We start from the raw sequence: 22548 nt of genomic DNA on the forward strand, positions 1-22548 counted from the left end.
TAAAGAAAAATAAGAAAAAAAAAAGGGCCCTGCAGAGCAAGGAAGTGATCCCAGTCTGAACCCTGAAATGCAGAACCAACATCTGCATGCCCAAACACACAGATCTCAGTTCAGCTTTACAAAACAGCCCCACACAAGTCTGCTGGTGCATCCCAGTACTGCAGATGTGCTCAAGGGGTAACCTAAATTCTTAATTGTGCAATGCTGTTGAAGGAAGGCATCAAGGGCAGTTCATGGCTTCCAGTTCTGGTCTGGGTGCCATGAAACACCCCTGCAAGTGAAACGTCCTCATTTCTGTCTTAACCTATTAAGATCAGGCAGAAGAGGCCAGATCACACCAGTCATACATGAAACACTCTCTGTACTCTCAGAAGGGCAGATCAAGGTATTTTGACCATGAAGGCTATTCCAGATCTGTCCATGAGGCTGTGATGGGTGCAGAAGTCTTACGGCTCTAGACAGCTCTTCTTCAGTTGCCAACTCCCTGCAGAGCACTGGGACACCAAGAGCACTTCAGTGCCACCCCCTCCTTGTCTTGACTGGAGGCACTAGAAAGGAGACACCAACAGTCTGATGCATTTCAGACTGTAGTATTTGGTTCCTAGAAAGAGCTGGACTACCTTAGTTATTATTAGCCTCCTTGGAGCTCATGCAGCCCACTGAGGCAAATCAAATCGTGGCTTCGTCATAGTCATCCTCAAGAATGTATGGAAAGGACTGGAGGCCTTAGACAAGAGATACTGAGGTTTTAACAGTACAGCAAGGCAGAAAGCAGAAGGGGCTGGAGGCTACATAAAGCCTAAACATCAAAATCAACGTGCAACATCTTACAGCAAGTCTCTTCAGAGGACTTTGTTATTAGTGAGTACCAGAGCCACCAAAATGCAAATACCAAGAGTCATTCTGTAACATAACTTTCTTTTTGAAAGTGTTTCTTTACAAGACATTCCCACAGAATTTTACGTAAATATTTTATTTGCCTGTCATCTTGGGACAAGAACATGACTTTCTGGGTCAACATATTGAGTATGATTCATATGAGAACAAGCACACACTTCACCCTTTAAAATTCTTTACTGACACTCTTCTTTCAAATCAGACAGCAATGAGCCAGAACTGTCCAGCTCCCACTACAGAAATGGGGGTTCAAGCTTATGGATGCTTTTGCAGATTTGGTTAAGAGCTATAAAAGCTTCTGTTAAAAGCACTTTGATAAGTCTGAAGTGCAACCTGTTACTGCAGTCTTCGGATTCAACGTCAAGAACAGTAGAAACCCAACAAAGGGGGAAAAAAACATCACAAACAACAAGGACAGGGTTCAGTAAAAGATCTCCATTGCATACTTTCACCTCACAGGCATTCCTGATAGGAAAAATGCAGACAGCTTTTGTTTTTTAAAAAAATACCAGTTACTACCACAAGAGGAAGCAGCAGAATTTCCCCAAATGCTGGCTGTGAGAGCACAGCACAGCTCACACTCCCCCAGTTCACTAAGGTATCACATCTCCAGGTACAGATGGTGGGCAGGCCAATCTGACACAGGTGTAAGGAGGGAAGGGACAAACAGTGTAACAAATGCAAAGAGAAAAATAAAACAGAAACCAACACTTCAGCAACATTTAGTACAACCAGCTTCAACCAATAAATCTGGCAGAGGAAAAGGCCAAACATGACTGTTGGGGACAGGTAATACTGAGGGCAGCTCTGCTCCAGAGCTTACAGCAAGCACAGGTCAGGAGATGATACACTGCATATGCACAGTCATTATAGTCATAAACCAAGAAACATGGAAACACTGACACCTGACACAGATTAGCCAACTTCCTACACAGCTTTACTGTGCTACCAAGAGACCTGGAGGTCCAGTGGAGACACAAATCCACCATTTTTATCCAGATGTTTAACACCAGCCATTACAGAAATACTGCTTTGTGCAGCACCATCTTACAGGATCTCTTGGTCTGAAATTACCCAGTTTTGTATTTTATTTTCAGTTTCATCTTCTTCCAGAGGCAGTGGAGTGTTCAACATCTTAACACCCGGACAGACAAGCACCTTCCATACTTCTGACAAAAATTCCTTCTTATCCACTTCAGGTCTGAAGCAAGGAATGAAGTACTGCAAAAATAATTATTACTTTACAGCAGTTGGAAATGTAAAGGATGTGACAGAGGTATTTCTGCTTTGCTTGTAATTTTGCAATAGTTACAACAGGACCTGCCCAGCTTCAAGTTCAAGTTATTAACTTCTGCATCCAAGAAGTATTTGTTTTCAATAATTTAAATGCAAAGTGATGCACAGAAGGTATTAAGAGCTTTAGCTACAACCACCTCTACCGTGTAAACCTAGTGACTGAAGAGCCTCTTCCCCTTGGACAAACTCCAAAATACTCTTGACTTGATAAAGCAAATCTAGACCTTTTTTATTTTATTTTTTTTAAACAATTTGCCAAAACTGGAATGAGAGATAAATAGAAGGCACAACAATTTTGCTTTTTTTTATACAAATACAAACTAAACATGAAAAAAACTCCCTATTTCAATAAAAAATTTCACAAGTTCAGGAAAAGTGTTTGAAGAGTCAAGTTCTAGACATTTAAAACCTATCCCACAATCCAAAATTTCAAAGTGGTAAAACAGTAGTTCGAATTCCTTGCTGTGATCATGTATCAAAAGGAAAAGAGATTCTACGGATACCCATTATTCCACTTTTACAGCGCCACAGAAAGGTGAAAGTCAATTTTTTCAAGTGGCAATGTCTCCAGACCGGAGGATGTTCATATGACCCTCAAAGAAACACCAAGAGTTTTGCTTTTCTGCCCTTGGAATACTTGCCAAGAACTATGTTTTCCTACAGGCTCTTGAATGCATGCACGTGAAATATTATTCCGCTGACTGCACCCAAATTCATTAGAAAGAGGGGAGGAAAAAAAAAATAAAAGAAAAAAGAAAGACATTCCTTAGGAAAAACCACTGGTACCAAAAAAAACCAAAAATCAGTCCGTAAGTTTGAGGTGAAGAAGAAAATTCAGTTCTTTGCTTTTTAAAATCCACTTTTCCTAAAACGTTGTTCCACAAAGCTGGAATCTGGGACAAGGACTAGAAAAAAATAAATCACAGAACCATAACACAAACAAAAAGGGGCCAAAATAGTATCAAACGTAGCAGTCTATAACAGGCTAGGGCCACATTCCAAGATACCCAAGGCTGAAATTCACAAATCTGCAGGAAAAAGGGTTTGCGCCATCACGTCAACATCCGCGATGAATTCACTGGCGTTGCCCGATCCCCCTTCCAGCTCCAAATCCTGGCTTCTGGGACATTCCTCCACGAGGAGGCCCTCGAATCCCACCTCCCAGCCCCCCACGAGTGCCTCCAGGTCCACGGGGTCTGTTATCTCTGCGGTCACCCTCCCTGGCAGCTCGTGTTTTCTTCTCCTCCACGTTCAGGCGCACCTCTCCCCTGAACATGATGGGCTGCAACAGAAGCACAGAAGGTGCTGTCATTAATGGGTCACCAGGAGCTCTTCAAGGTCAAGCAGATTCCTGCAACTTTGTCTCATATCCTCCTCTCCATGAAAGACTGAAGGGTCTTAGGATTACCTACTAAACAATGGCAATAGCAAAACCATGTATCCAGTCTTGGGGCTTTAGTAGAAAAAATAAAGATCTGAAGGAGTGACCCTTGAAAAGCCATCTCAGGCTTACCATTGAACATTCTGATGGGTTTCAGAAAAGCTCCCTGCATGGCTATGAGGGTGCATCCAGAGTCCCTGCCTACCACAGCAGGCAGGCAGGCATGGACACACATTCTGCATTAGCAATCACTGCTGACAGGCTGAGCAGGTATCTCCTGCCTTTGTTAGCAAAATTCTTTTCAGTGTGCACACCAATACAGCTTCTTCCTTTCAGCCTCTGACAAACAAGATTCTACTTGTCCATAGAATCAGACTCTCTCTACCTTGTCCTTCTAAAAGCTGTTTATACACTTCCTGTGTTCAGCAATCTCCCACTAGAAAAAGGCTCTGTAATGAGCTCCTACAAGCTACTTCAATGACAAAGACTGCACAAATCTTGGTAACAGGAGGGAAAAACATCACATCTACTTTAATATGCTCAAAAAAAATCTAAAGGTATCAAGTACTTTCTCTTCCTGTTAAGCTGAAAAACACTGTCTGTTGTCAACAGACTGAAAACCACTGCCTGGAAATTTATTTACCCTGTTGCTAAGGATCTTCTGAACAGGCTCAGGATCATCAAACACCACAAACCCAAAATTAGGGAGCTTTCCACCACTGTTGATGCGGAGTTCAACAACATTGCCATAGCCTGCAAGAGAAAAGCCAAGTTCTTGGGTCATACATTAGAATGCTCTGTTGGCCACGCCCATGGCTGCAACCCCCACCCCCTCAGAGAGCAGCAAAGAAACCAACTTACTTTGGAAAAAGTCTTTAAGTTCAGATTTATCCACATCGTGGGGAAGGTTCCCAACAAACAGCTGATGACTGTCTGGGTATCTCACAATCCGCCTGGTTTCCACATCACCTTGTTCACCCTCGCGAACTTGAACAGAAAAGCAAAACTGATTTTAGAAAAGTCAACAAACAGAAAAAACAAACAGAACAAGAACAAACAGAAAAACAAACCATGGTCAGAATTATCACCATCAGAAAGAATCAATTCACACTGTCTATCCATTCATATACAAAACAAGGAATGCAGTCTACACTAGCAAGTGCGTAATGATTTGCTTTTTAATCACCTGGCTGAGGCCAAGCTTGAATTTTTACTTGAGTAAAAATCATTTGCTTACTGACAAAAATAATGATATTTTAAAAGCTTTAAATATTACATTGCTTCCCCAAAACTTTTAAGCAACAGAAAATAGCTTCTTAGCAGCTTCTCTTACTCGGCCTAGGACCCCGCTGAGGTGGGATGCTCGTTCGCTGCTCCCTCACTCGCTGATCCCTCTGAGGTCTCTGAGGGGGGGTCTGGGATTCAGGCTTTGCCTCAGGGCGGGGCTGCACAAATTCAAAAAGGAGTGGACAGTTGAGAGTCAGAAATACCAGCACATTCAGCTTTTAAGAGCTCACTATCAAGTTGGTAATAAAAAAATACAGGAAAAGGTAATAGTTTCTTCCACCTGTGACTAAAATACATGTTGGCTTATATGCTAAAAGCAAGCAGCATTCCCATGAACACTCCCTGTTTCCCTCCATGAGAAACAATTAATTCTCAACCCAAAGCCCAAAGAATAACATCTTCATAAAGTCTACCAGGAATCACAGAATGCTAAAGTCTTTGGGGCCTGGGAAGTCAAATCAGAAGCAAGCAGATTTCACTCTTTTTCCCCTGTCAGCCAGTTTAGCACTTAAACTTCTCCAGGTGCTGGATCCCTACCTGTGAGACCGGTACTTTCACAACATGAGGTGGTATTCCTGATACTGGGACAGCCCCACTGGGAGGAAGGTTCTTGCTGGTTACTGATGCCCAGGAAAATGTCTTAAAAAAAAAAAAAGAGAATGATATTAACTAACTACATCTCCATCTGAAATTTATTACTGACAGGACAGCTAACAGACACAGGATACCAGGAACAAATTTTAACTTGTACTTGAAAATCAAGAGCCAGCCAATAGCAGTTTCCCCAATTTCCTTCAAATTATTTAAATTCAAAAGACTCAGTGCAATGACAATGGAGAGTTGAAACGGGACACAGCAGTGGCCCAACACCAAACACCACATCAAGGTTAACCAAAGTATTGGATTCCTGAACCCAAATCTGTCCACTTTACCTTCCTTAACACTGAGAAGTGACAAAAATCCCCAGGTAAAAATAAAGCTGTGTAAACAGACAGGAGAGCCACACTGATGAAACCACATCAGAGAAAAGAGATCCACAGTCATTACCCTGGAGTCCTCTTGCACTGCAGGAGCTGGATCAGCAGGAGCTGGAGAAGGACTCTTTTCCACAGTCTCTTCTGGAGCAGATTCCTCTAATACTGGCTCAGACTTTTCTTCCTGCACCTCTGGTTCAGGTTCCTGTTCAGGCTCTGCCTCTGGCTCAGGCTCTGCCTCTGCAGCTGTCTCTTCCAGGTGCTCCTCGATGTCATTGCTGTTACACAGCAGCACAAAAAACAGGAAAAAGAGGTGGTATTGTATTTATTCTATTACTGGTGATAAGCAGTGCTACTTATGCAATACAGAAGTCAGGCTCATGACATATGAGAGGAAGAACAAGGCCAAATAAGGCCACATTGCACAAGGATGCACATTTTGCATTGGTACACTATGAAGCAGCAAAACAAAAAATCCAGAGTCTCCATGTCTAACAGCAGCATGTCAGTCTAACAGCATTTTAATTTCAGCTGATCAATAAACAGAATTTTTTGACTGTCAGAAGAAAACTATTAATAGCAATAAATTCATGTGACCTGTTCTACAAGCAGCCTGTCCCACAGAATGCCTGACTTCATCTATAAATATATTATTACCTGACAGCCTGCTCATAATAAGCACCACTATCATCAGGAACAGCCTCAGGTGTCTGCTGTCTTTCCTCAGGTTCCTCCCCTTCCTCCTCTGATTCTAAATAAGGTTAGAAAAGAAAAAAAAAACCCACACATCTTTAGTAAGAGGCTCAAACACAAGTCACTTATCACAAAATACAGGTGAAGTTTCTGCCAAAGAACACACAAGAAGCATTTTTGAAATGTGACATGAAACAGACATTTCTGTATATTTCCACTATCCTTTTGGTTATTCAGTTTTGACCAAGGTTAAAAAACATGCTCCAAATACTTCAGAGAACAAGATTTATAATCTACAAATCTGACTCCAACTGCCAAAATAAGTCTTACAGTTCTTGTAATAGAAAAAGATTATGCCAGAAAAATAATCATCTGCATGTCACAACTCCTTGGTGGACCGTAAAGAACCACAGGCAAGGAAAAAAACCTACAAGCACATGAAATCTAATCTGGGAATAGAATGTTGATATAGATCCAGAACCATCCAAATATTTCTGCTGCTTACCCTCTGGAGGCTCAGTATCAGAGTCCCCAAAAACCTCGTCCTGGTAGCGGAAGATATCGTTGTGGACATAGAACTTGTTTGCAACAGAGCCCTAAGAGCAAATCAAAGGGAAGAACTGAATCAATTACAACAATCCAGTAATGTAGAAATTGAAATAATGTGAAAACAAGAAAGGTTTGAGCAAACTGTCCTTCCTACAAGATTAATCCAAATTTGCCTCTTTTAAGAAAATGTTATGTGGGGCAGGAAAATGAGAAACTAAAAACACATCACTCCTAATAAGTTAGGTATGGATGGAACAAAGAAAAAAAATTTTTGAAGTGCTTTTAATTCCAATAGCTCACAACACTAAAGAAGTGTAATTGACAACTTCCTGGTGTTCAAAGTATCAATTTTTATCTCCAAGTCATACTGTCAAACAGAGTGATCTTGCAACACTCATTTTTCACTATCATTTTCATTTCTGTGAACTGCTTTGTTAAAAAAGTCTATTTAAAAATGCCACTTCAAATGCTAAGTCAGCACTTTATGAACAAGAAAATCTGGAACCCATATTTTCAAAGTGACAGGAAGCATCTCCCTCTTTCTACTACCTCTTTTTCAGTAAAAAAACCAGTTGCTAGGATAGCAAATCAAAGACAATATAATTTTAATATGCTTAAAAAAAAAAAAGTGTTGCACTAATCTAAGAGTCCAAAGTCAGGATATTTATAACTGATTTCAATATCCAAGGTCAATGTACAACCACACAGAAGTAGTGTGATTCCCAAAGGAATTTCCCGAACGCAACTGCTGAATTTTGTGGCAAGTAACCTTCCTAGCCTAACCCTTGAGAGTGCATCCCTGCAGGCAGAGCTCAGCAGTGGAGGCAGCAGCACACCCACCTCAGGAGCGAGCACGAAGGTCTGCATGAACCTGCGCACGGGCTGCATGTTGTTGGAGAGCTCCCCCATCACCTGCACCACCACGCCGTCGTTGAGGGTGGCGTGGGCGTCCACGTGACGGATCTTTGTGTGGCAATCCTTGAAGTTTAATGACAGCACCTTCTTGTGGATATCCTAGGAAAGAATGGTACATGTGGGTTTTGCTGTAGAAGCTATTTCTGCTAAGTAAGCAGGTTTCAGAGAAAGAAAAATCATAAAAACTGGTTTAAGATACATTCCCTAACTCTGGAGAGAGAGATTGGCAGGATGCTTGTTAAGTTTGCTTTGTAATTTTACATTATAAGCTTTCTATGAAGGAAGCACATTTTGCCTAACTACTGCTGTCTATAGTCAAGAGGGTTTTTTCCTCCCCATTTTTTTTTCCTTTTTTTTACAGGAAGCACTTGAACAGTGTGTGGGGGTGAATCATAGCTGGATACATTTCTCTTCTCAACCACAAAGGTGACAAAATAGAAGGAAAGAACAAGTTTCTTATTTAAAAGTTCTTACAGATTGCCCATAGACTGCGTCAGCTGGTTTTCCATTGGAATCCAAGCCACCGTGGACATAGGAAGAGTTCTTTCCATAAAACCTGTTGGAAAGAAATATTTTAATGCCAAGCTTTCCTGTGTAAGAACATTGAGCCTCTACATTAGAGTGCAGTACAAATAATTCACTTTTAAGTAAGTTTCCTGTCTGAATCACCAGAATAAAGCCACAAAATTTCATAATCCTGTTACTACTAATCAGGGGGTGGGGGGAAATCAAAGTTTTCTAATGCAAGCTGTAACATTCAGGTGTGTCAGAGACCCAGGCACCAACAACCAAAACCAAAGCCTCATGAGAGCTCATGATCCAATCCCATTATCCTCTTTCTGCATGAGGTCTCCAAAACAACACCCTGAACATCCTGGATGCTGAAGGCTCCCCCTCAAGTTCTGATTTCTAGCTTGAGCAAGGAGCAATAGGACTGTTCTGCTCTCCTACAGTAAAATAAGTATTGCAGGTAAATCTTCCCTTCTGGAACTGAGAGGTTACCACCTGAAACGCCCCAAGCACCATGGCACTGCACTCTGCCAGCAGATAAAAGACTGGAATGGATTCCATGGCACAGAGTCAACTGCCCCCTGACCCACAGGGATGGTGGAGAAACACTCTGAGTAACTGTTCCTGAGACTGGATGGGGGGAAGTTGTCAGAAACTTTATCAAAATACAACAAAATGAAGTGTTTCTTCATAAACAGGACTAGTTTCAGAAGGATACCTGTCACACCAAACAGGACTGATTTGTTTAGATAATAGATTATAGTCTGCTGCATATCCACAATTTCATGACTTTCCTTTAAGAAAGAGCTGGTGTGACTCCCAAGAGAGACCAGCAGACATGCACAAAGCTTATTCAATCTTTCCTTCTAGTGAGAGGGCATTTTATTAACCCAAAAACTACAGAAATACTCAACTAAGTGGTATTTCTCCAACTTCACTTTACACTGATTACAAGCAGAAGTGGCAAGCAGCATTTCAGCAAGAACCAGAACTCAGATATTTAAAGAATTCCTGTAATCTTTATTATCCATCTTTTAAGCCAGCTGAACAAAACCAAAAGTAAACGATGCTTAGCAGTTTTTTAAGTGACCAAATTCAGCAAGCTAAGACACAGTAATAAGATCATTCACCAATTTTAACACACAAGTTAAGAAATTCATGCAGAAAACCAGTTCCAAGTGCAGCAGAGCTTTACCTGTGCAAATAGTCAGGTGCTTGGTTCAGCAGGGTATAGTACTGCCTCACGAACTCCCGCCCGACCAGCAGGGGACTTGGCTTCTCCATCACCATTTCTTTGGTCAACTGAAAACTATGGGAAAAAAAACAAAAGCTCCATAAACCATGAGCATTTCAAATGGCTGTTCTCATCCTGATTGCATAAGGCACCTAATCACAGTGGAAAGCACGCACCAGGACTGTTTTACCCTGTAAGCAGTTTAAGCAATGTGTTTTCAGTGTCATCAGAGTTTTGGTGCCAGGGAGAGGATTCCTGGGTACCAAACCAGAGGTGGGAGAGGCTGCATGGCCAAGGCAGGTCACCTCATAACCTGCCAGTAGCTAAGCATCCCACATATCCTCAGGAAAAAGCAGGTGGCAAGCAAGCAAGGTTCTTCAAGAGGATTTGCTAAGTGGCTAAGACATTTACAGTCAATCCAAATTCTACTTACCTCACTTGACTTCACAATCAGAATTAAAAGTCAGATGTTCTCAGGCAAAGCCTGTGCTACTGTATTAAGGGCATTTTTAGAAGGTCAGAATAAGTCCAATCTATTTTTATCAGCAGCACAGCACTACTTGCTGTGAGTGTCAAGCACTCTGCAGGAATATTAGATTATATTAAAATTATTATGCTACAAACTAATACATACTGCTCTTCTGCTTCCACCAATCTCAACAAGTCATTTCTCACTTAAATTCAGACCACCAGTCAAGTGAACAGCAGCACCCATGCCCAGGGACAAATCCATCTGGGCACTTCTACCTACCTTCCATGGAGCTGTGAGTTACAAAAATAAAGTATTTGCAGGTTGGTTACACAATACAGGTATCTTCAGCCCAAACCAGAGCACATTCCTTTTTTATTAAATACTGAAATCGTTCAAACTCATTCAAAATAGTTTTTTAAACTCACAGGGATAAACACCAATAGAGGGCATGTTCTTAGTACCAAATACAGAACCTACAGCAGATTTTCTGCTTCACACTCAGTTTGCTAAGCCCCCACTCTCTACTGATTGGTGCAACTCTCTCCTTCACTACAGAGCCCTTTTCCCAACCACATGGTATTCAAACTCCATATGCACATCCTCCAGGTGTGACAAGCATGTCAAAACTGACACTACTCATCTGAGCCCTCTAAAAAGCATTTCAGGAATCATTGATTACTTATCTGCTTTTATTTAATACTGATAACTATAAACAGTGACAAGAAATGGTGGCATCAACAAGTGGGGGAAAGGCCAGACTGGGTCACAGCCAGAACACAGAATGGGGGGGAAAAAAGGAAGCCAAACTAAGTAGTCTTTTAGCATAGAATGATCCAGAAGGAGTCTGCAAAAGCTCGTGCCAAGCCAGGCATGTCTCAGGACAAGTTTTCTCTTGTCACTATACCCAAGAGCATCCCCTATCCTGGGAAAACTGAGTTGCCCACAACTTATGCTTCAAACATAGCAAAAGGGAAAGAAAAAGAGTGGCTTTCCCACCTGGCTGTACTCAGCCCTGTCCCAGATCTTAAATGTTTGATACTCGCTGTATTTAGTGAATTTCAGAGAATTTGTTCTTTAGACACCAAAAACTGACAAGAGAGCAGAGCTTCAGAAGACAGGACCAGGCTGGTGTTAATTGCAAACACAATGTACACAGAGCTGCAAAGGAAATCACAACCCCACTGCTGGATGGACCAGGAATGCAAAACAGAAGCTTTAAACCCCAGAGATGAATGTACTTAGGGAGATGCCATGGGAGCTGGTACTGTGGGTAAAGCCAAGTCCAAATGAACATGGCAAACTTCATCTACCTCAGTCAATGGTCAAACACCCAACACATGGTAATCTAGGGACAAGGCAATGTTTAGCCACACTGTCAGAACACCCAGGTAACAGATCCGAGGATGTGATCACACCCAAGCTCCCAGCAGGGGCCAGAACGCACTGCGATCAGCTTTGCTGCAGGAATGCAGCTAAGACTCAAGGCAGAAGACACAACAGCAGAGCCATAATTTTGTACACACTGAGGTGTTTTGCTCTGCTTCTAATACAATCACACGTTACCATCTTTTTAAGTCTAGACTAAGTGAGAAATCTCCCCATTCTATTTTGAAGCACACTTTTCTCTAGGTTTAAACACAGCAAGAAAGCTATGGTGAGCTCCAGAAGAGGTGTCCATGAACTCCCTCTCTTTCACCAGGATATGTGCCTATCACCATCACACCAAGAAATGTTACCTACATGATAATGTGCTGAAAAAAGACTAAATATAACCTAGAACTTAAAGAGGCTTTTCAAAACATTCAAAGCTTTCAGCTGTTAGAGGACTTTCAAGAGTTAACCATGCAGAAAGGAAGAAAGAGTCCATGGCTGGGTCTGGCCTGCAGGAAATGCTCAGATTCTGCAAACCACTTTCATTTCAGGAAGGTTCTACTATCTGTGGTTTTGCAGAAGCCTCTGAATTCAAAATGTAATGTATTACAGATACAGATGTCCAACACCCACAGCACAGTCTGAGGTGACAAAAACCTCCAAGAGATGAACTCTTGCCTTCTAGTGCACATTAAATGAGATCCCCATAAAACGTTATCAGACAGGAAGAGAACCCAGCAAAGGTAAAGTGCAGCTAAGTGGTAACTACCATTCTGACTTCCTCATCCCACTGTGTTTCCTACCTGTGAAGCTCTAGAAGGAGCAGGCCAGGCCTAAAGCAGTGGGAACAGAAATGGCAGAGTGACATGACCTGCACTTTTAGCTCCAGTCAGCTTAACTGACAAGGCAGGATTTCTTTGCTGCACAACAGAAAAGAAATTAAAAATTTGCAGCCAGGAAGCCAGTCCCACCACACACCACATCATCATTTGGAAAATGACAGGAGGCACACTTAATTTCTTTGTGAAAGTTGTTTCCCTGGAATTCAAGCTTATTTCTACAAATGTAAATAGGCAGGTTTTCTATTCAGTTCTGATAAATGATGAATTGGGCTCTTCTGAGAATTATTTTCAAGTGCTTCCTAGAACACCAATGTACAAAGCCTGACATTCTCACATTATGGCAAAATCCTCCTGTAGCACTCAAAGCTCAACAGCTGATTCACATTTCTGATCTTCAGTGAAAGCCCTCACCCACATTAACCCACAGACACATCATCTTCTGTGCTGGTCTCAAAAAATACTGGAAGTGAAGTGGCTTGATTAGGTCTGTCATACTTACATGCTTAAAAATATGCATAAAAAACTTCCCTCCTGCTAAGGGTGAAAAACCAACCAGAACTAACTCCTACCATGAAAAGAGGAATTGCTGAGTGCCCAGTTGTTCTCAAACAGATCTGAAAAGAAATGGGAAAGACCTACACGACCTAATCAGAGGACAACAATCTGCTTTTACTGCTGCTGCACCTGCTGCTACGTTGCCAGCTGCCATCTGCTCCTGTTCTCCAGCCAGCACAACCTGAATGGTGGAAGCCAAGCATCTCCTCAGAGAGCATTTGCTCCCTACCACTCATGAGCAATTTACTACTCCACTATTCCCTGATCCAAAAAAACTGCTAATACTTCATACTACATTTTCATTGCACAGCACATAATAGCACCAAATGTTTGAACTGTCACTGTGCTACTCCTGATAAAAGCTTATCCACACATTTTCCTGTCAATTGACATAATGATGAAAGGGTGAAAATTGACAGGAAAAGCTGAAAATCTGATTATTTAAGATTCATTCATAATCATGCATTCATATTATCCCATATGTAAAACAAATTGGATAAATCCAATTTTAACAAGTACACTATAACAATTCTTCAGCATAACTGAGCCCCTTCCTTAAGCCAAGGACTTAGAGGAAGACAAATACCTCCTTTACAGTGGTTATCACCTGGCTGATGGAAAATTCCACCATCTGTCACAATGCTCCCACTTGGCAGAAAATCAATGTCAGGCACTGAATTTCTGAAATAGTGTTATGTAAATTAGAGCCATTTATGTAAATTCCACATTAGCAAATTCAGATTTAGGCCCACAAAACCTATTAGGATATTAGTGTTCAGAAAAATGGATTCAGCACTCACATCTAGCATGGGTTATTAATTTTCTTACCAAACTGCAACGTGGTGAAAGCAAACTAATCACTGCTGTCCCAACTCAATTTGTTTGGGGTTTTTGTGGATTTGGGTTTTTAAAAAAATTTCAAATCGGGCAAGTTTAGCCTGAATGTTGCTTCTATTGGACTTCCTACACAACAGAAGTGTGTGTTATGCTCATCACAGGATGTTGGGGCTCCAGTCCCAAGACTCAGGCAAAAGCCCCTGGGCCTGATGTAAGAAGCCAAAGGAACAAAACCCAAACTTCACTTCCCAAAGAGTGTGGCAATTTTAAACTTCTGTTAAGAAAAAAAGTTAAAACTAACAAGAAGACAAATTAAAATTGAATCATAATCTCAACAGGCTCTGATGTGTTTTTAACATTAGCCTCCTTTCTTTGTTCTCTGCCATCTTTAATTACATTTTTTTGACTTGTATTTTAATACAAGGAACCTTCTCAAGAAACCCAAAGTTCCTACAATGCATTCTAGTCCTGAGTGGAATATTACACACAGGTCACCCCTTCTCCTTTGGCTACTCACATCTGAACTCCACTCCTTCCACCTCTACAAACTGGTGGAGTTCACAGGGTGCCAAAACATCATTTCAGATTATCAAACTTTCCACACAACCCCACTCCCTCATTTTGGTATCAGTGAATTCCTTAACTTAAAAAGGCTTTTTGGAAATTGAAGAAACAGCAGGAGAAGCTTACAGAGAAAAGAGGGGTCTGTATCCAAGCAAAACACAACACAAATGTGGCAAACAGCAATTTTGCTGGAAATTAAAGGTCTGGTCAATAGTTAATGGGATTGCATAATTAAGTGTCATTTGGGATTTCTCCAAGTTGCTTAGCAACAGGTGAGCATGCTCAAAGCCACAAACCATTTATTTAGATGGAATAACCAGCTCTAGAAGCAGTTACTGCTGCTGTTATGGACAAAAAAGTTAAAGTAATGGAAGAAAACGCCAGCAGGCCTCTAAGAGGGATATAATAGACAAAGTTTAACTACAAAACAACAAATACAGTTAATTCCAACTCTCCATACATTTTACATGACTGGCATCTGCTCTGCTGCTGACTAAGCAATAAAAGAAAAAAACCATGAGGCTGGTACCTGTGTGAACCATGATACAAAATATTACAGTGAACAAGATAAACTTGCACCCCATGGCAAATTCCAGGGCCCATCTCAGCTGGGGATTTATATCATCACACCAGCTTGCTCTCAAGTAGAAGAGTGATAAGTAAATGTGTATTTAAAACACAAAGACTGCAGATCCACTGAGATACCCTTATTTCAATACAGCCTTAACTATCCAAGGGCAACAAAGACACCAAAAACAATCCAGTTGTTGACCTGAGCTTAAATTATAGAGAGCTGAAAATGCACCTCAAATAAGCAGGCAGATGAAGTCCCAAAACACTAATCTGCTTTAAAAAATAGGTCTCATTACTTGCCTCCCACTGGATGCACAATGTCACTGGGACAGAGTCCCAGCAGCACAGCCTGTATTTCACACAAACCATTGCAGCTGCCTACCTGTAACCAGCTCATCTTTTCTGCCTTTTGACAGATTCAGAGGCAAAGCATTCAGCGTGGAAGAAGTTATCTTAAGTCAGCACTATTCCACAGGAGCCAGAGTCAGTGGAAGCTCAATGATGGGATGAGTTATGCAATAAATAAATATTTGAGGATCAAACTGGGACAAGTTGTGAAGTTAGTGGCATTCAATTCTTACTGGCATCTCCAGGAAACACAGAGTCTGTAAGGTGAATGCATTCACCAGGAACTTCCAGAAGCAGGCAGTGAATGAAGTGTCAGACATATCACACAGACAGAGGAGCCTTTAATAACCTTCCAAACACCTAATAAAACGTGGATCTAGACTGTCAAATTTAGCACAGTTATTTCTCCTTTCACTTGTGACTCATCTCCACGTATGACCCACACAACCTACAAAGACAGGCAGTGCCTACATTCATAAGATACTTGAGGTGTTACAGGGAACTAGAACCTAAAAAAATGATGATTTTTTTCAGGCAATCAGTTTTCTCTGTGCTGAATTACCCAGATGCAGCAGAAAAGCAGAGCAATACCTGAGCCCCTTCTGAGACACACTGACATGGGACTCTCTAGAAAAGCCATGTATCACACCAACACATGGATAAGAAAAATTAAGTTAGAAGCTTAACTGTTTTCTAATCAAATCATCCACTCAAAATTTAGGCAAAATAAAAAGAAATAATTCAGAATTACATTCAGCACTGCCCATGCTAGTACCAAACCCCTCTGCTTGCCAGTGGCAGATGGGAAGCCTTACTCAGCAGCAATGCACAGCCCTTCAAACACTGGCAGAATACAAATAAACAAGGCAGCAATTGCTGAGGAGCTGTCAGGGTAGAAGTCTGCCTGTGTTTTTGCTAACAAACCTAAGTGTGATCCACAAGTTGATGGATATGGTGGAGTCTGCCATTTCTTAGAAAAAATTCAGCACTTGTGTTTTTCAGCTCTACCAAGGAAGAAAGAGACAAACTGAAGATTTCTAATGTTTTCAGTCAATCTAAAAGAAAAGAGAATTTTGGAGAAATGTTATTTCCAGGGCATTAAGCTGAAAAGCAGATTAAAAACACAAAGATCACCTGAAGTGTAACTCAGGGTACCTGATATCAGCAAACCCCTACAGTAAGGGATGAACATTCATCTGGGTAAGGAAAATGATCTCAAACACTATTCCTGTGGCTAAGAGCATAAAGCTCCAAAGACAAACAGCAAATCAGGTCCTGCTTACAAGAGAAGGGGAAAAAATCTAACCCAGGAGAATCCTAAAAACCTGCCATTAAAACTAAGTGATAAAGGAAGAAATTTTTAACAAGGTGTTTGGCTTTTCTCTTCCTCCCTAAAAACATTTTGCCTCCCCTTCCACACCCTAGTATGGTGTGGGTTTGAGGGTTTTTCCCTTCCTTTTTAAAGCTGTTTCACCTGGCTTCCAAGTTTCTACTTGATACCAATCTTCACTTCTATTCAGCAGTTACCTGCTGTAACATTAAACTGAAGTGATTTGTCCTGAGCCTAAGGAGCAACACTTCATATCCTCACAAAAAGAGAGTTCTGTTGCATTTAACACTACAGAAAAACATGTGGCCCTTGTGATTTGACAGAAGACAAAAAGGAACTCAGATTTTGTGTTCCTTTTAGTGGAAAAAGGAATTCCACAAAAAGGAACACAAAATCCGAGTTCTCTGAAAACTCAAGGCCTTGAGAATTCCCAGAAATATTCCTACATATTTAATAATCCTAAAATCAGATTATCTTAAATGAGCTCTCCAATGTGGGGGAAGGATTTGCCTTTCTAACTGAACTTATTTTAACCTCATTGACCCCTCAGTTAGGAGCAATGTTTTTCTCCAAAATTACACTTTAAACACATAAATTTCATCCTGAAGGGCAGTAGGATAGTGCTGCATGGTTTGTTTACTTTTTCTTTAGTAAGAAATAAGTCAGCTTTCTGCCTCTACTGCTCTCCAGATCACTTCATGATAAAGCAGCTACTTGGACCCTGTGATTTTGCCATTAGAACAGGTTTTGTTTTGACATCCAAGAGCTGCTCCAACATCTCGATGAAGTTGGCAGCAGGTCCAGTCATCTTCTCTTAGGTCTGCAAATTTTCCATTTGGCTCCAGTGCAGCTTCTTAAAGTAAAAAAGCAAAAGTTACTCATCAGCAGTCAGAAGAGGCAGATCAGAACCCTGAGCTACACCAACACTACAGTGAAATTCAAGCTTAATGCCACTCAGATTAGAACCACCAAGATTAAGATTCAAAATATTTTCTGCATGCCAAGCAACAGAGAACTGTAAAGAGAATCAACTCTTTCACCCCAACCTGCATAGGTCACAGAAGAGGCTTAAACCTGATGTATCAGCTGTATCCTGGCACTCAGGACTGCCCCATGCCAGCACTGTTACATTAAAAACAGAACAGAGCCAGCCCTGCAGCAGGCAGGGAACAGCACAGGGCAGAGCAGGTGGAAATGGAAGGTGGGCAGTGCAGAGCAGAGCTGCACGTTTGCCTCAGCAAGGAGTCAGGTTCAGCAGGGATCACTCCTACATAACTGACAGCAGCCAGGTCCTGCTCTCAAAGCTGCTCTGCACCAGCCACGGCCTCCTGGAAGAGCTCCAGACTTAATATAGCAAAGCTGGGACCTCAAGCCAGCACAACTCACTGCCTGCAAAGTTGAAGGATTCTTTTACAGTACCTGAGGATCACACTTCTGGTTTTCTGTCTAATTACTCAATGAGGTAGCTTAAGGTTATCAAGTCTACTAGTAGGTACCCCAGGAAATCAAATAACTACTTCAACTCAGCAGATTTTATATAGGCACCTATAAAAAAATAATAAAAATCACCCAGTCTTCTAGAGCAAACTATCACTTTTGGTTTGTTCCAGGCAGAGCAGGCTACAGCCAGCACAGCAACCAGCACCACCCTGCTGAAGTCCTGCTCTGCTTGGATTTCCTCCTTCATTCTTCAGTCATCATCCCTGTCAGACAAAAAGGCCCAGGTGCAAATATTAAAAACTAGAATAGTGTTTTCTAATTCTAACAGGCCATTTATGCCAACCTCATGAGTGCTCTCTCATCAGGTCCTACTGTTTTGAACAGAAATACCAAGATGTACTTAAAACAACATCACCTTTGCTTTATCTCCCTTACAGTAGTGTTGCTCTGTATGTTTGCCTTACAATTTGCAATGTGAAAAAAAAAGCTCTGAAACAAAGAATTTGCTGTTTCATTGAGTGCCTAAAGATTCTGTTTAAAATTCAGGTGTTCAAACTCCATCAGATGAGCTGAACTCTACTGACGCTGTGGTGCCAGCACCAAAGGGAGCAGCAGAGCAGTGGTCCTGCCATCACAGCACAAACAAATCCTTTTGTTGTTTCTCAGGCTGCAAATACAAAGATTTCCAACAGAAATCCTGATGGGCTTGGCACACACTGACTAAGTCCTCTCCACCAGGTTTTCTTCTTTCATTTTAATTATGCTTCCCTACCTTCAACTTAAGGAGTCAACATTTAACACAACCTAGCACAAAAAAAAGGGCAAATTCACCCCAGTCAGGAACTGGGGCCTCTCTTTACTTCCTGATGTACACAAGCCTAAGGTTTTTTAAAATACCTATATTTATAAAATTCTTATATATATTTGCAAAGGTTCCAGCATTGATTTTTCCTAACAGACTTTGTACAATTACACTTTCTAGCAGGTTTCAGTAGTGCCTTTCAGGCAAACCAGTCCCTGCAACACGTGATGCTGTCAAAAAGGTCGTGAGATTTCCATCACAAAGATAAGGATGTAAGACTTCAAGCACGTGAACACTTCCATCCAACCTTTAAATTAGCTACATATACCATCCACTAAAACAAAAAAGCTAGACTCACAACTTTACATTGTTATATATGGTGACTGAAACATTCCAGGAAAGGTGAGTTCAGTTCACAGGATGAGAAGATGCTGCCATGAACATCATGGAAGCATCACAGAGCTATCTAGAAAAATGGTTTGGCTTATTCTTTACAGACAGAGAATAAGAAAAGTGAAAATTTGGTCGAAGGAAAAAATATCAGGAAAGGTATAAAATGCAGTTTTTGTCTGTCAACTTCTGCACTTCCCTTTATGACATCATTTTAACAAGCTTTGTTAGCTAAAAAAAAAAAATCCAACACACCCCTCGCCACGTTTGATTTATGGCATCTGGAAGCATCAGCTTCCAAAGCTTGATAGCAGTGTCCAGATTTCCTAAATCTGTCACTCCTGGCTGTGAGAGCAGGGGCTTGCCAAAAATAGCACACACTGGAAACATGGCGGCGTGCTGCAAATGCTGCTTTCCCCCGGTGGTGGAACAAAAAAATCCTTTTTTTGGTAAAGATTACTTATTCTATTCATGCAAGCCTTAACACGGAAGGTCACCAGGTAAGCCCGCAGAGAATGAGGAATGCCGTAGAACACCCAGATCCACACTGGGAGCGACTGGAAGATGTATGGAAACCTTTTCTCTGGGCTTTCTCCAGCACGTTCATCTGGGGCCTTACAGGATGCTGGAAAGTCTCATTACAAGCACGACTTCGCATTTAAATCTTAGCCTAATCTCGGATTCAGCCAAGGTCATGCGGTAAAGCAGGTTAAGATCCACGCTCTCCTGTTGGAATTTTAACTTCCTTCACCCATAAAGTTACAGCAAGGGAGGCACCCCGAGCTGATACCCAGGTCCGGACCGTGCGAGCAGCCAGCGCTGCCCCTCCATCCGCAGCCACAGCTCCCCCTGAACCGGGAACACCTCGGCCTTGGGGTGGGCTCCTCCCCGGCCCCACCTGTCCACAACAAAACCCAAAAGCGGAGAGCGAAAAAGCCTCCGAGCCTGGAAAGGCGAGAACAAAGCTCGACCCGCACCCCTCGCCTCGCACAATGCGGGCCCGCGAGCAGCCGCTCCCCGCCGCCCCCCTGCCCCGCACCGCTCCCGCCGGCAGCTCCGAGGCCGCCGCGGCACCGGGAGCTCGGCCGAAGGCGGCGGAGCCCGCGGGGGCCGCGCGGCCGCGGGTCGGGCGGGAGGGCGCCGGCGCCCGCCACAAAGCGCCGCGGGGAGCGGGCGGGATGAGGGGGAGGGGGGCGCCAGCAGCGCCGTCCCGCACGGCCCGCGGCCTACTGAGAGCCGGGGGCGCCGCGGAGCCGGGGCGGTGCGTGCGGCCCGCGGTCCCCCCGGGAAAGGCGCGGCCGCGCCGGTGTCTCCCCGTGCCCCCCATCCCCTCACCTGCGGGCAGAGCGGGACGGGAGCGGAGGCGCCGCTTCACCACAGGGCCCGGCGGACGAGAAGCGCCTCACGCAGCGGCGTGCTCTGCCGCCGGCTACATATATCCGGCGCGCAGCCTACCCCAGCGGGCGCGGCCCAGCCAGTCAGAGAGCGGCGCTCGACCTCGCTCGGATGCCGGTTGGCTCACAGCCGCGAGGAGGCGGGCGGAGAGCTGAGGGGCAGCTCAGCCAGCCAACCATGCGGCAGGGCTCCGCGGGGCGGGGAGAGTGATTGACAGACGGGTGAACCAATGGGCGGAAGGCGATTGCTGATAGATTTGCCCTTTGGCCAATGGGACGACGCTCCCCGCGCCAGCAGGCGCGCAAGGGGGCGCGCGCCGGACGCCGCAGTGTGGTTGAGCCGCACTGCAGCGCCCTTGAGAAGGTGGTGGTAAACCCCGTTATAGATGGGGCGGGCCCCGCGGGGCACAGTGACCAATGGGAGGGCGCGCTCGGCAATGACGGACACTTCCCCGCCGTGGCTCTTAAAGGGGCAGGCGGCCACCACGCGGGGCGGCGTCCCGCGCTCCGCAGCGCTCCCTGCTGGAGGGAGGGAGCGGGCGCTAACATGGCGGCGGGCGCCATGAGGGGGCTGAGGGGGGAATCAGGGCCCGGCCCCCGCGGCCGAGCGCTGCGGACTCCCAGGCAGTGGCTGCCCACTTTGGCTGTGTCTCCACAGGCTGCTTGGGGCTCACCTGTCCCACGCACCTGAGAGAAACCCCCAGTGCGGGTGGGCAGAAGGAGCTGCTCGCCCCAAGGCGCCTCCACCACACCCAGCCCGGCCGCTCATGCCAAGCTGACGGTGGTGGTCACCGGTGGTCACTGACCCCTGCCCATCCCGGGAGGCTCACCCAGCTCTGCTTTTTCCTTACAGCTTCTGAGCAAAGCCAACTCAGCATCATCTGCCCCAGAGGAAAGGCAAGCAGCAGCATATTCTAACACACCTACAAAGAAGGAGAAAGGCCTGGAAGTTCTCAGATCCTCTGTCTCACCAGCAGGTGCTGGTCCAGGGACCCCAGCAAGCAGCAGGGAATGGGAGCAGGCAGTGAGCCAGAGCTAAGCAGCTTCCAGGCTGCCATAGCTTTCCATTTGTTTGTGTCACATCCCATCCCACACGTATCTATGACATGAAGCACTCGGAGATGGATTTCACCCTATAAAAATGACTTCCTGCCCACCACCACATCCCTGAGCGCTGCCTAAACCCCTTCCTGCCATGCCTGGCAGTAAGGGATACAGACAGGATTGGCATGAGGCCACCCTCAGCATTAATATCCTCCCCCAATACCTCTGACTATTTTTAGCCTAAGCCACGCTGCAATCTGCCAGATCATAAATCAGCACTGCAGACTTTTACAAAGTTTAACGTGAGCCCAGTGACCCAGCACAACAGCCCGCCCCGAATAAACTCTGCCAGGGGGATCTTGGGCACCTCTCTGCAGAGCAATAGCGGGGCAGGGAAGTCCCCTTTTATAAAACCATCGGTACAGCAGCAGCATCCTGTGCACCTCAAAAGAAATGCCCTGACCCCCAGCTGGTGAGGCAGAAAACAAGAAACGCTGGTTACATTGCCTGCTACAGGTTGGGCTTCTCAAGGGGAAGATGCTGAAAGCAAGCACATGGTGGGGAAGTGTCACACACACAGAGCTCTGCCAGCTCTCCTCAGCCCTGGTGAGATGTGATGCTCTGTCCCCGCTCCAGCTTCCCTGCTCCCGGGTCCTCCACCTTGACTCAAGTTTTTTAGAAAGGGGCTCATTTTTCCTTCAAAAGGACCATACAGCCAGGGAAGAAAAAAAACAACAAAGCAGACACATCTTCAGGGACCAGGACCCTTCTTCTCAAGATGCTCCTCTGCTTTAGAGATTTCCCCCAAACCTCCCGCCCTCAATATCCAGTCTACCGAAACTCTCCCAAG

General features: G+C 44.0%; 1 protein-coding gene across 2 annotated transcripts; it reads right to left on the minus strand.

Moving 5' to 3' along the window:
- Positions 1-957: 957 nt before the first annotated feature.
- Positions 958-21006, minus strand: G3BP1 (G3BP stress granule assembly factor 1). 2 transcript variants are annotated; one of them, XM_064724857.1, is made up of 12 exons: positions 20596-20726; positions 9698-9811; positions 8467-8548; positions 7918-8091; positions 7034-7124; positions 6493-6586; positions 5909-6113; positions 5399-5500; positions 4908-5019; positions 4436-4561; positions 4218-4348; positions 958-3475 (listed from the first exon to the last, which is right to left on the minus strand). In XM_064724857.1, the coding sequence occupies exons 2-12, from the start codon at positions 9790-9792 to the stop codon at positions 3269-3271; spliced, it is 1419 nt and encodes a 472-aa protein (XP_064580927.1). In that variant the 5' UTR covers positions 9793-9811; positions 20596-20726; the 3' UTR covers positions 958-3268. The 2 variants fall into 2 exon arrangements, with proteins under 2 accessions (XP_064580927.1, XP_064580928.1); XM_064724858.1 differs by having other exon boundaries at positions 2398-3475; positions 4218-4327; positions 20596-21006.
- Between the last annotated feature and the right edge of the window lie 1542 nt (positions 21007-22548).

The sequence above is a fragment of the Zonotrichia leucophrys genome, chromosome 13 (genome assembly GCF_028769735.1).
Source record: "Zonotrichia leucophrys gambelii isolate GWCS_2022_RI chromosome 13, RI_Zleu_2.0, whole genome shotgun sequence".
NCBI classification, from domain to species: Eukaryota; Metazoa; Chordata; class Aves; order Passeriformes; family Passerellidae; genus Zonotrichia; species Zonotrichia leucophrys.